The 14,326-nt window shown below is 34.8% G+C and overlaps 1 protein-coding gene across 7 annotated transcripts in view; it reads right to left on the bottom strand.

Moving 5' to 3' along the window:
* Elf1 (E74 like ETS transcription factor 1) overlaps positions 1-14,326 on the bottom strand; it is a 105,421-nt gene that overhangs the window by 44,794 nt on the left and 46,301 nt on the right. For 3 of the 7 annotated variants that reach the window (XM_047552020.1, XM_047552025.1, XM_047552021.1), the window contains exon 2: positions 5,022-5,322. The exons of 1 other annotated variant lie outside the window; for it this stretch is intronic. In XM_047552020.1, coding sequence (XP_047407976.1) covers positions 5,022-5,093 — 72 coding nt within the window. In that variant the 5' untranslated portion in view covers positions 5,094-5,322. Of the gene's footprint in view, positions 1-5,021; positions 5,323-5,858; positions 5,878-5,910; positions 5,937-14,326 lie in introns of those variants that run through there. 3 more of the 7 variants (XM_047552024.1, XM_047552022.1, XM_047552023.1) reach the window with 3 other exon arrangements.

Below are 14,326 nucleotides of genomic sequence, written 5' to 3'. Positions count from 1 at the left end.
ATCTGAAAATGGCCCATATTAAAAAACTCCCTGAGTTGGACACAATAGCACAGGCCTATAATTCCAGTGACTCAGGAGACTGAGAAGGATCATGAGTTTGAGGCCAGCCTCAGGAAATTAGTGAGACCCTGTCTCAAAATGAAAAATAAAATTAGCTGGGGTAGCTCAGTGGTAGAGCACCCCTGGGTTCACGCCCTAGTACTGGGGGAAGGGGTATAGAGGAAGCAAAGAAAGAAAAAAAAAATCCCTCTGCAGTTTCCTAAGAAATAGGAAAACACTATAAGGATATTAATTTTTCTAACAGTAATAATAATAAAATCAGAAAAACTATTTATATTTTCAATAACTTTTCTTTTTTAGTGGTACTGGGATCCAATCCAGGACCATGCCCATGCTAGGCAAGTGCTCTACCACTTGCCTATATACCCAGCTCTCAATAACAATTTGTAAAAGTGAGGCACTATTCGCTTAGCATGTACAACAGAACAATGTTCAAGGTTACCATAAAAAAGAGTCCATGAATATTTGTTTCTGGTCTTGATATCACAGAGCAATGACCATACTGCACATGTACTAAATGAGAATGAGTCTCTCTTTCTCTATTTCCCTTTCTTTCTTTCTCTTTCTATTTCTCTGTTTCTATTTCTCTTTTTCTCTCTATTTGTCTTTCTGTTTCTATTTCTTTTTCTCTTTCTCTCCCTCTCTCTCTTTCCCTATTTCTCTTTCTCTATTTTCTTTCTCTCTCTTTCTCTATTTCTCTCTCTTTAAAAAAAAAAAAAAGAGAGAGAATGAGAACAGTAGGCCCTCCCTAAAATATGTACTATAAGCTGGAGGAGTTCAAAATAAAAAGGACTAGGGATGTAAATCAGTGGTAAAATACCCCAGGGTTCAATCCCCAATACCAAACCCAAACAAAAGAAAAGACAATATATACTATATTCAAGAAAGTTGTACAGTAAGTTCTCCTCATCAAAGATCTTCTGACATAAGGGCTATAAATGACCACATATATACCCCCCAGATCATTTGACCAACAGGCAAGTTTTATCTGTTTTATAAAACAGATTATTTTATCATCAGATTGATAAAGGAGAAAAATTTTTGAGAACACTCATTATTAAATGCCTGAAGGGATAAGTGGAGGGAAAAAAACAATCTGTCTTCAAGCAATTAGAACTAATTTGGGAAAATGTAATGTATATATGAAAATTTAACATGCCAAATGTGTAGACACTGACAATAAGTGATACAGGAATAACAGGATCAAGCTGTTAACTACTGAAGGAATTGTTTTAGGATGAGTACCGGAATAAGTGGGTTTTGTTTCAAATGAGGATCGGCGAGTTCAAAGCCAGTCTCAGCAACTTAGTGAGCCCTAAGCAACTTAGCCAGACCTTGTCTCTAAATAAAACACAAAAAGGGCTGGCTGGGGATGTGGCTCAGTGGTTAAGCACCCCTGGGTTTTATCTCCAGTACAAAAAAGCAGCAAAGAACAGAATTTTAAATTGTGAGCACCAACAGGGTTAAATGTTTCCTTTCCAACACCTGTCCCCCCACCACTATCTCTACCCAAGAGAGTTCTGAAACAGTTTTGAGAATAGTACAAATTTATATGAGAGATGATGATCAAGGTGCTAGCAAACAGACATTAATACTGTCATTATACAACCACAGACCAAAACTGAAAAGAGGAAATAAATTCTAATCTGGCACCTTCAAACAGTGATTTTATAAAAGAACCAACAAATCAACCAATACTGAATCATAAACTATTTTTAAAAGACAAATATTTTATTTTAAAAAGTTAAAATCATGGGGGGGGTATGAAAAATAGTGGAATGAGACAGACATCATTACCCTATGTACATGTATGATTACACGAATGGTATGAACCTACATCGTGTACGACCACAGAAACGAAATGATGTACCCCATTTGTGTACAATGAATCAGAATGCAGTCTGTAAAAAATAAAAAAAATAATTAAAAATAAAAAATATATTAGCAAATAAAATTCAGTAAAAGAATTATAAAAAAATTAAAATCACAACAGAGTTTTTATGCAACTTTATAAGCCAATTTTAAAATTCATATAAGACCTCAATCTGAGGGTGACTACCCTATTAGATATCAAATATAGTACCACATTATTTTATATGATATTGGTACAATAAAAAATAGTTCAATGAAACAATATATTAGTAAGTTCAAAAGTGAAGTCTGTATATACATATAGACACTATGTGATACTGTAAATATTAGCTTTGTCAGGCATGGTTCTATGAGCTTTCTAAGTATCAACTCATTTAATTCTCATAACAATTCTTCAATTTAGGTTCTATAATTTTCATTCCCATTTTGTAGATAAGGAAGCCAGAGCACATAAAGGTTAAGGAACTTGCTCAAGATCACAGAGGTGGAGCCAGTATTCAACCCAGGAATTCTGACACCAGTACCTAAGCTCTTAACCACTACTGCCACTAGATAAGGTTTACTACCTCCCTGAATAAGTGTTTTCACTGTAGTACTGTATGAGATATTGAAATACAGTCATGATCAAAGACTATTGAAATAAACAGGCCAACCATAGTATAGAAAAATAATACAGAGCCAATCAAAACACATTTTATCACAAATTAAGTGAAAACAAGTCACAATATACATCTACTATAATTTCATTTGTATCTTAAAAATAAACTCTGCATATAGTTTTGTAGGTATATAAAACCCACAATTAGTTATCACTAGTTTCTTCTCAGGAAGAAAAAAGGATGAAGGAGTAAGGGTGAAGAGAGATTTCCACTCTTATATTTTATATTAGGTGACTTCTTTTATAAATGTTAAGTTATTACTTTTATATTAAAAAAAAAAAAAACTAGCCAGGTGTGGTGGTACACACCTGTAATTCCAGCAACTTCAGAGACTAAGGCAGGAAGATTGCAAGTTCAAGGCCAGCCTCAGCAACTTAGTAAGGCTCTAAGTAACTTAGTTAGACCCTGGTCTCAAAATAAAATGAAAAGGGATCAAGGATGTGACTCAGTGGTTAAGTGACCCTGGGTTCAATTTCCAGTACCAAAAGCATAAAAAATAAACTAACCAGCAAACAAACAAGGAGGTGGAACCACAGGTCAGATAAAACCAATTACCACTGGATCTAACCTCATGTGAAGCAGTTAAGTTTCTGTTATGTTCATGACTGTAGATGAAAAGAACTCTGAACCTGGTCAATATATTTTGGCACTGATTATAATACAGTAAGGATGTCATGTATCAATCCAAGAAAATATGAAATTAGGGGAAGTCAAATTGCTAGAGGTTCAAATTGTGGCTCTATTATTTACTAGCTATATGGTTCTGAGTAAGTCATTTAACCTCTTCATATCTCAATTTCCTCATGGTATTTACCTCATAAGGTTAATATCTGTAAAGTTCTTGGATAACACTTGCCCAAAACTAACAGATTCATTTTGTCCAATGAAAATTAATAACCTAAGAAAATACAGAGCTGGAGATGTAGTTCAGCAAGAGCATGTGCTTAGCATGCATGAGGCCCTGGGTTCAACACCTGAGCATCACATTAAAAAAAAAAAAAAAAAAAATCAATGTAAAGGCAACAACACCCTGCCCACAGATACAACTTTTATAAGATAAAGTGCTTTATAGACACAGGTATGTAATTATTGGTTTGCAAAACCTTTTTAAAGCTACATATATGCATGTATGAATATGATACTATAAAGTAAAATGCATTTCTCCTGGTTAAAAAAGTGTCAAAGCTACTGCACTAGAACACACCAGTGAGTGGCTAAGGGCTCTGTCCTCTGCTACCACAGCCCCAGATCAAACCTCACCACATCAAGCCAATCACAGGATCTTTTCTAAGAGGAGGTACAGTAAACATACTATCTTCAAATACACACACACACACACACACACACACACACACGCGCAAACATCCTGTCTTAAAATAAATTCAAAACACTTTCTTCTCCTAAAATGTTTTTTTCTATTGTCTCTAGATTAAATCTAAATCACTATTAATACATTTTTAATTGGAGCCAGGCAATCCTTTCCCTCAAACTATTTTTCTACCTAGTTGAAGCTCATCTTGATTTTTAGACAAGTTAATCCAAATCCTCACCTCTTATAGGTTATTTATAAACTTATTATTCTGTCACTTCAGTGGACACTACAAACAGCTAAGAAATTATCATGTCCTGCCCAAAACTAAAAATCAATTTTATGATTTATAGTAACCATGTTTGTGTAATAAAAGTATAGCATTATAATTGGCCTATTTAAGTACTCAGGATTAGGCTTATTTTAACACATAGATCAATCATAATAGGCATATTTTATTTTATTTTTTGCAGTACTAGGGATTGAACCCAGGGCCTTATGCTTGCAAGGCAGGCACTCTACCAACTGAGCTATCTCCCCAGCCCCCATAATAGGCATATTTTAAACCCAGTGGTTCTCAAAGTATTTTTCCTGGTAAACTGAATCTCTCTAACACATGTGTCCCACATTATATCTTACATTCCCCATATAATCTGCTCGAAATGAAATAAATGATAAAGTCACAAGAAATCCTAGGTATTTAGGAGAAGACACAAGGCATCTATATTAATCTTAAATCTTTCACTCAATATCTCTTAGATCTTTTTTTACATTCTGAAAACAATTTGCACATCATGTATAAATTCAAAAGTTAATTTAGAAATTCTTCAGTTCAGTCCCCCCTACAAATGATGAAATTCAAATCTACAGAAGTTAAGTAACTTCCTCATTGTCACATGCTTTAGACTGAAATGGTGTACGATTATGGAACTGCTAGCATCATTTCAACTGCTTGAAAAAAGAATCCACAGTTATAAATATTATTTAAGATCATATTACCTCCAAATATTCTAATTTTTTGACTTTAAAGTCTCTATCTTTTAAAGTAAGTAATTTTCTGATACGAACGAAAAAAAATCACAACAAATTTATTAAAATCCAGTTTTCTTCAGGTCCCATACCTGTTGTTCATCCTCCATGACGTTACTAGCAAATTCAAATACAAGGTCGTTCTGTTGGACAACAGCAGCCATAATAAAGCATTCCCCTTAGATCCACATGAGAAAAATTCCAAACAGATTCAAGTTATCAGGCAGTAGAGTCCAGTGAAAAATTTGGGTAAAACCCCTCAGTCAAGTCTGTGAAATTACCGTATACCCAGGTTATCTTTAAGGAAGGTACTTCAGTTTTTCTTGGTTCATAGATATTTTAAACAAACAGAAGCAATTTTTCTGAAATTTTTCTTTTCTCAAGCTTCCTGGCCTGAAAAACAAAAGCTTAAATTAGTTGTGAAAAAGCAGCCATCCATTTAAAATATAACCAGAACACAGTATCTCCACAGTGTTTTGTTGTTGTTATTATCTTTAAATAAAAATTAATTATGTCTTTATTAGGCTTTTTTTTTAAGTTAGACATAAATTTCTTTGAAGACTTCATTTCTGCCAAGATCACCCTTCATTGCTAAAAATGAAGTTTCTCCTCTCAGTTAAACTTAAGTTGAAGTACTGAATATTAAAAAACAAACACAAAAACAAAGTCCAGCAATAATGAGGTTTATAATCACAATAAAGGACACAGAAGCAATTTCCTGTTTTCTACTAATCCAGCAAAGCTCCTATATCAGAACTGCTGCTCTATTTCATAATATATATAAAATGTATATTTTTGCCTTTAATAGAAACATTCAGACAGCATCCCTGTTAGGTCTAATAATATGTTAATTAAAAATTGAGTACATTTACAAGGTTAGTAAACAACATTTTAAGAGCTTTTTAAAATAAGCAGAAATTGAAGCCTACTTTTTCTGTTCTTTAAAAGGCTTCTGATAAGTACAATACTTTTAAGAGTTACCATGCTTACAGCCTGTCTTCGGTGGCTTCTTTTTTAATGCACTGCAATGTATTCTTATCTCTAGCAAAAGGCTGCAAGCAACAGGAAGGAAACAGCACTTGACCACGTCATGGCAAATTAGAACATGCAAAGAACTGCACTTTACAATAGTAGAAAAACAGAATCGCAACTTAACAGCAAAAAACAATTTCAATGAAGGGAGAATGCTTTTAAAATGCCTGCCAAAGATGTATTTTTTTAAAAAGTTACCAGTACTAACAAATAGTGAAAATTTTTGTTTTAGATTTTTTTTAGATATTTATTATAATTTTGTTAAATACTGAATCAAATAGTTATGGCCATAAATGTGATATGAAAGCAAAGATATTTTTAAAAAATCACACTGAATAACATCACTTCTCTGCTATAGCCTTTGTGGTTTTATTACAAATATTTAAAAAAGAAGTTGACTCCAAGGCAAGTATAGCCACTAATTTCCTAAAAATTTTAGAGGCAAGTTTGGGGGTGAAGCTGACATGGTGGTTCAATTTCCCTGAGACAGTTATGTGCTAGAAAAATAGGGTACTCTTACTTCCTAATTTCAGTAAAACCAATTTCCTATATATTCTAGGTTCTAGGCATCACCATAGATTACTGTGACTTCCATAAATCTACGTCAAAATAAAATAATAAATTCAGAATTTTATTCACTAAACTCAGTTCAAACCCAGTAGTTTCCAACTACCCAATGCTCTAATCCTTTAGAGTTCAACTCTAACATTGAGAAAGTATATTTAGTACATTCCAGTAGTTTTTGAGCAATGTACCATATTTAAAGAAAAAAATTTTTTCATTTTAAATTGATCACAGATATATAAACATAAGACATATATTTCGTCTGGCACACACATTACTTGTACTATCTTTTCCCTTAAATTACCACACAACCCACTCCTGGCCTCACAGGCCTGTTTTCCATGTTCCTCCAAACAAACTGCATTCATTCTTACCTCTCTTATCAACTTCTATTATTACCCATGTTTGGAACACCAATCCCTTTCTCAGCACATATCTTTTCCATTCTTTAATGCTCAACTCAAGTGCCATTTCTTTTATAAAGCCTCCAAACTTCTATACCTATCAACCTATAAGAATTGCCCCCTTCAAAAACACAGTGCTCGCCAGGTGCAATGGCACATGCCTATAATCCCAGTGACTCCAGAGGCTGAAGCAGAAGGATCTCAAATTCAAGTCCAGCCTCAGCAATTTAGTGAGACCCTAAGCAAATTAGCAAGACCCTGTCTCAAAATAAAATATAAAAAAAGGTCTAGGGATGTGACTCAGCGCCCTCTGGGTTCGGTCCCCACTACTAAAAATCAATAAAAAATAAAAATGAAGTACTTCTGATAGCAAGGAACCTATTGTCTTCAATATAAAAACCTACACTAAGAAAATATAATCAGGGATGCTCCCTGACATAAAAGGTTTTCTGGGTTAGGTTAGGTTCCAAAAGGCTGTTCCAAAACCTGTTTGTTCATAAATACCAAGTGATACTATACTAACCACCAATGTGAATCTATATATTTACATGAAGTTTCTATATAAAGTTTCACTTTCTTTTCCATTGCAGTCACACACGATTTCTCAGCAGCATTTCCACAGCACTTCCACACCTGGTAAGTACTGTTTTTGAAGGGAGCAATTCTTATGGGTTGAGGATAGAAGTTGGAAGGCTTTATAAAAGAAAAGGCACACTGTGCTTTAATAACTCTTTCAGAAATCACAAAAAATAAGAACAAGCAATGAACATATCCACATCTTAGAGAGCACGCTAATAATCAACAGTAATAAATCAAAACTGAAATAGCTCCTCACCATCAGTAGGTCATTTATTGGGGCAGAAAAAGTCGACTTATCTCAGTCACATAGCTTTTGTTCATTTGTATACAGAAGTTCGTAAAATAAAAATGTAAAATTTAAGAAAAGCATTTTATTGGCTCAATCAGGTTTCTGATGCTCTGTTATTTTTCCTGCTCTTCTTCCTCTTCCCTGTATAATTATATTCCCTATGGCATCAAGGTGTTCGTGAAAATAAATTTGGTCACCTAATCCAGAGTTATCATTTGTACATGTCAGAAATATTTCAATAACAAAAGTATATTGAAATTTTTCAGTAACAGACAAAACACCAAATCCAAATCTGTGATTCAGGTTTTCATTGAATTGACAGGTGCCCAAGATCTCAGTCCAAGCAAAACAGAGCTAAAAGCAGAATTCTCATTGCCTAAATAAGTACTCCATTACTGTAGTATACAGGCTTGCCTCTAAATCTACCCAAATCCCTTATACTGTAATAGTTTAGAAAATAGATTTAAATAAATGCATATATCAAATTTAAGGGGGGAGGGACTCCATCTCTAGTTCAGCTTCTGATCTCCAAAAGCAGTCAGTAAACTATTAGACAAGTCCACATCAGAGCCCCTCAAGGTCACTGCATTTCTAAAACATGTCCAAAACTAAATGTATCATATTTCCTCAAATATACTTGAGTATAGGACAAATATAGGTACTAAAACTGATGTGGGGAAATGATTTCTATTCTACCCTAATAAACGTTAAGGTCCGAAGTAAATATTAAATATTCAACTAATTTAAATTTACCCATCATTAAATAATATTTTATATTCACAAACATTCTGCTGTTAATAGTTCTTGAATGTGTTTTTACAATATTATTAAGTAACTAGGAAAAAGATAAGTGAAAACTACTTATTCACCTCACAGACATAAGTATCAAATTGTCTACACAGTTTTGAAAAGTAATCTAGTAGGGCATTAACAGTAACTCCACTGGACTGGATCCTGATGTCTTTCAGCTGGGTCAGTACCATATTCTTGTTCTGTAGGAAGACATGCTAGAGGAATACTAAGCAATAAGCTTTTAAACTCTCATCACCAAAATAAGCTTCAGATTTAAGGTAAAAGAATTAGAACAAGAGCAGAGACTCAGGAGTTAGACCACTTGGGTTCCAAATGTCTACAAGTATGACCTCGAACAAGTTACTTTACTTGATGTCTGCATCTTCTCTTTCCATGTAAGTATAAACTTCAAATTTCCTCATTCTGTAAAATGGGCATAATAAATGGTACCAAAATCTAGAGATGTGAAAATGTAAAATATATATACAGAAAGCCTGGCACATAAATCGTATTCAATAAGCATTAATTATAGCTATAAGTATAGTGTAAGAGATCTATAGCAGGCATGCATGTGTCAAGTTAATTATTTAAAATTTCACTCCTATAATTCTCGGTGGTAAATGACCACAGTTTTGTTGTTGTTGTTGCTGTTGTTGTTTTTGGTACTAGGGATGGAACCCAGGAGCACTTAACCACTGAGCCACATTCCCAGCCCTTTTCAATATTTTATTTAGAGACAGGGTCTGGTTAAGTTGCTTACGGGTCCCCTACATTGCTGAGGCTGGCTTTGAACTGATCACAATGCTCCTGCCTCAGCCTCCTGGAGCCACTGGGATTACAGGCATGCACCATCATGCCCTGCTTTACCACAGCTATTTGCTGGACTCCAACAAAGAATACCATAGCCATGACCCCCCAGGGGAACTCTACTTACTGAGCTAGATCCCTAGTCTTTTTTATTTGAGATAGGGTCTCACTAAAATGCTGAGTCGCCTTGAACTTTTGATCCTCCTGCCTCACTCAACCTCCTGAGCTGCTAGGATTACAGGCAAGTACCACTATGCCTGGTCTCTCATAGTCCACTATTAACAAAAGTGTAGTTCTATTCTAGTGCCTAAAAATTTGGCATTTTTGGTAACCAATTGCATTAAGGCTAGTCTTCATTCTGTTTAGTAAGCTTCCCTTACCACAAAGTCCAATTAATGTCCCTGTTCCAAACAAAATAACTTTACCAATTGCAAACATAAAACGTTCAGTTATGTTACTGGCTACATAATCAATTCAATTGGTTAATTTTTGTTTACTTTATTAATATAAAGTTATTTCTATTAGAGCCATGCAGATGGCACACACCTATAATCCCAGTGACAAAGGAGGCTAAGGCAGGAGAATTGCATGTTCTAGGTCAGCCTCAGGAACTTGGCAAGATCCTGTCTCAAAAAATAAAAAATCCCTTACTGAATGCAAACTTAAAAATTACTTCAAAAGGGTTTTTATAGATAAGGATATTTAAAAATCCATTAATTCATAAAGGTATTTCATTTGCTTATACTACTGGGGATTGAACCCAGGGGCACTTTCCACCAAGATACATCTCCAGCCTTTTTATTTATTTTTTTGAGAGGGTCTCAATAAGGTGTTGAGGCTGGCCTCAAACTTGTAACCCTCCAGAAAACCATTGCTGTGCTCTGGAAATTACTATGATTTTTCATTAAAGTGAAAAATAACAAATGAAGGACATCAGTCAAACAGGCTAAAAGGTTTTAGATAATCCTGGCATTAAAAAGGTTAAATGTATTAGCTAAAAGTAATGGGATGGTTGGATGAACACTGACTTTAAAGTATTCAGATAGTATTCGTGTTTATAATAAAATAAATTAGTCCATGGTATGAAGAAAAACCACACAATTTTCAAAGGGTCTCCCTATTCTCAATCTAAAAATTATAAAATCACAGGATTTTAGAGCTGAAAAACATTTAAAGATCACCTAGGACAACGACACGTACATTGAAAAGATAACAGGATGGGGGATACAGTTAGGAAGAGCACTTGTATAGCATGCTCAAGACTCTGTGTTCGATCCCCAGTACTGCCTTTGCCACTCCCAAAAATAAAGAAATAGGGTCTAATGTAATCTGATTTGTCTGAAGACATAGAACCACTTTGTAGCAAAGAAGGCAAAACAGATCAGGTTCCTTTTGCCCTATATTTACATTAATAAAAACTTATTAACACTTCTACTTAGCAGAATATCTGGAATGAAGAAATTCCTTGCAATAAAATCCCTTACCACACTCTAGTACAACTGTTAATCAGAATACTTTCATATATTATTTTATGCAACCTCTTGATACATGGGATGGATCATCTTCAACCATATTTTTACCTGAACAACTGAAGGAGAGTTTTATTAAGGCTATTATTTCCTTAAATCTATTTCATTATTATTATTCATTTACAAGTCTACTTTACATCTTACTTTACACCTTCACCCAGCCTAAAAAGTGAGAAGGAAACAAGATGTTTTTAAGGCTACCACAACTTAATAAATCATTAGAATACTTTAAAATAGATTTTTACTGATATTTTCCTTTCTAGATCTTTATTTTTGTAATTTGATTTTAGTTTTTCAGTGCTGGGGATAAAAACCCAGGGCCCCACATATGCTGGGCAAGGATCTACCACTGAGCCACACCCCAGTCCCTTATTTTCTTGAGAAAGTGTTCCACAAAATTGGGAATTTTCCATCCTCCTGCCAAGACTACCAAGTAGACTAGATTACAGGCAAGTGCCATCTGCATCCAGCTCTTCCCAGTTCTTCAAAAGCAGTATTATTGCTATCATTTACATTTAAAAAATGTAGATATTGCAAAGACAATTAAGAAAAATACTACAATGAGTTATAGTTAAGTAATCAGACTTAATATCCTCCCTATCCTTAGTCCCTGCAGAAATGAAAGAGGTTGGGGGGAGGGACACTAATTTTTTAAAAAATACCATATTATAAAGTCCTCTGTAAATTATGTACAATATACATAAAACAGAAAACATAAGTGTACGAATCATTCATCACTACACCTAGTATTCTCATAATTTAATTTAAAAATAAAATTATTCTAAACTACAAACTGAAATTTTTAAATTTTCAAAGAATCTAAGAAAGTTTAGAAAAAGCTTAAAACTCTGGGGGCTAGAGGTATAGTTCACTGGTAGAGCGCTTGCCTAGCATGCATGAGGTATTGAGCTCAATCCCCAGAACTTCCCTGTAAAAAATTTCTAGAATTCACATATGAGCCATGTATACCACTGCTATCTTTTAAAGTAACAATTCCACACAACTACTTTAAATTTAGACATCATTTTAAATTTGGCATTCTTCAATGGTACAGAGGGGGCCAGAGGGGAGAACAAGCTACCCATAGCTGTCAAAAGTATAGCTTGCTTTCATGTAAGTGAAGCACATACTGATGGCTTTTGCATACAAATTCTCAGTCAGGGGCTGAGCTGTAGCTCAGAGGTAGACCTCTTGCCTAGCATGCATAAGGACTGGGTTTGATTCCATGTACTCTCTACCCTGAATCCCCCCACACCCCTCCCACACACACAGTCTCTATTAGGCTTCAGGTAACCTACGTAAAGCTGAAGCAGTTCTTTCCAAACTTGACTGAGCTCACCTTAGTTTCAACCATGTTAATTTAAAAAAAAAAAAATATGATCAAACTAAATAGTCTAACTTCTCTATGCTTTTGCCTTTTTGCTGACACTCAGATGAACACTTCCAGGACTCAGAGGGCAGGCCACAATTATTCCCCAGACCTGAAATTCCAGTTCTTTCACATAGTTCTCCACTTTCCATCATTGGCCACTAGGTCCCACTTGGTGTCAGATTACAGTCACGCAGCATCTACAGCAAGCACCTTGCAAAACAGCCAAGCAGACTGAATACCTAGACCTGTCCATACCTGTGTTCAAGATTAACCCTTTTCTGAGCATCTTCTGAAAGCAAGAGAAACTAAAACTAAAAGAGAAATATCCACCCATAATCAGATAATTTTCACTCTGCTTATGACATTAGTTTAACTTCTTTCCTGGCTTAAAAAGTCTGAAAGTAGCCGGGCATGGTGGTGCACATCTATAATCCCAGCAACTCAGGAGGCTGAGATCAGAGGATGGCAAGTTCAAGACCAGCCTCAGCAACTTAACCAACCTCAACCTGAACACTTTAGTGAGATCTTGTCTCAAAATAAAAAAATAAAAAGGGCTGGGTATGTGTCTCAGTGTTTAAGCAACCCTGATTTCAATCCCTAATACCAAAACAAAAAAAGCCTGAAAATTATAATCAAACACCATTAATTGATGCTCTCATTATGCAAATTAATGGATTGGGGAAACTTCCCTTCAGCACCCTAAATCTGAATTCTGAAAAAAAACACCCTGGTTCAAGGAACACAAACATGTTAAAATGTCCTTATCAGCACAACCTGTTCTGGCAGTTATTTAAAAAAAAAAAAAAAAAAATCTCTCTCCAACAAACAAGAATTAACTTGCAAGGAAATTCTGTTTCATTTCTGTGGCTGTTTATTTCCCCTAGTTAATGTTTTCATTTGGGGAGGGCGAGTCTCTAGTGCAATGGTTTCCCCATCTGAGAGGATAAGATGCCCATCAATAACTGCATTAGGCTCTGGCATTGACAGAGAAAAGTACCTCCAGGAGATTTCACTGTGACTGCCTTCCCTTCCTCTAATTCCCACTTGCACAATACTTTTCTGGTAGAAACTGTTCTGTCATAAGGAGTTCAACTCTTACAAGGAGACACACTATCAGCTGAAAGAAAATTTTCAAGGTCATATAAATCATTCAATGGGCATGTACTGCATTATTAGGTAATAACTTGATAGCTGCTTCATGTTTTCATTTGATTTGCCCTTACTAACTCTATTCTAGCTCCCCTTCAGTGATTCTTCAGCCTGGAGCAGGAACCATTCACCAAAAATGAAAATACAATCTACTTACCACTCTACTTAAACTAACCAATGGCTTTCAATGCTGATAGGAAAAACTCCAAATTCATTATCAGGGTTTAAATTGTTCTTCATGATGTGACAAACATATAAGGAAATTTTAGTCAGATTTCTACAATGAAAAGATAAACAGGAATATACCATGGATCAAACTTAAACATACACCTCTCTAAGCTACAGTAGTCAAGACAGTGAAGTATTGGTAAAAGAAGAAACAAATAGATCAACAGAACAAAATAACAGACCAGAGATAGAATCACATAAATACAGCCAACTGAGCTTTGACAAAGGAGCAAAGGCAATACAATGAAGAAAAGGTAAGTCTTTTCAACAGTGCTAGAACAACTGAATGTCTACATGTAAAAAAAAAAATGAATCTAGCCACAAAATTAAAATCCTTTGTAATATTAATTCAAAATGGATCACAAACCTGAATATAAAATGTAGAAACTCCAAAATTCACTAAGACAGGAGAAAAGTTAGATGACCATGGGTTTTGTGATGAGAGATATGACATCAAAAGCAGGATCCAAGAAAGAATTGATAAACTGGACTTCATTAAAATTAAAAATGTCTATTCTGTGAAAGACAGTGTGAAGAAAATAAGACAAGCCACACACTGGAAGAAAAACATCTACAAAAGACACATCTGCTAAAGGACTGTTACTCAAAATATACAAAAACCTCTTAAAACTTAATGAAAGGATTAAAGCTC

This window comes from Sciurus carolinensis, chromosome 5, assembly GCF_902686445.1.
Source record: "Sciurus carolinensis chromosome 5, mSciCar1.2, whole genome shotgun sequence".
Classification (NCBI taxonomy): domain Eukaryota; kingdom Metazoa; phylum Chordata; class Mammalia; order Rodentia; family Sciuridae; genus Sciurus; species Sciurus carolinensis.
Note: the sequence above shows the minus strand (reverse complement) of the source record. Positions and strands in the feature narration are given on the sequence as shown.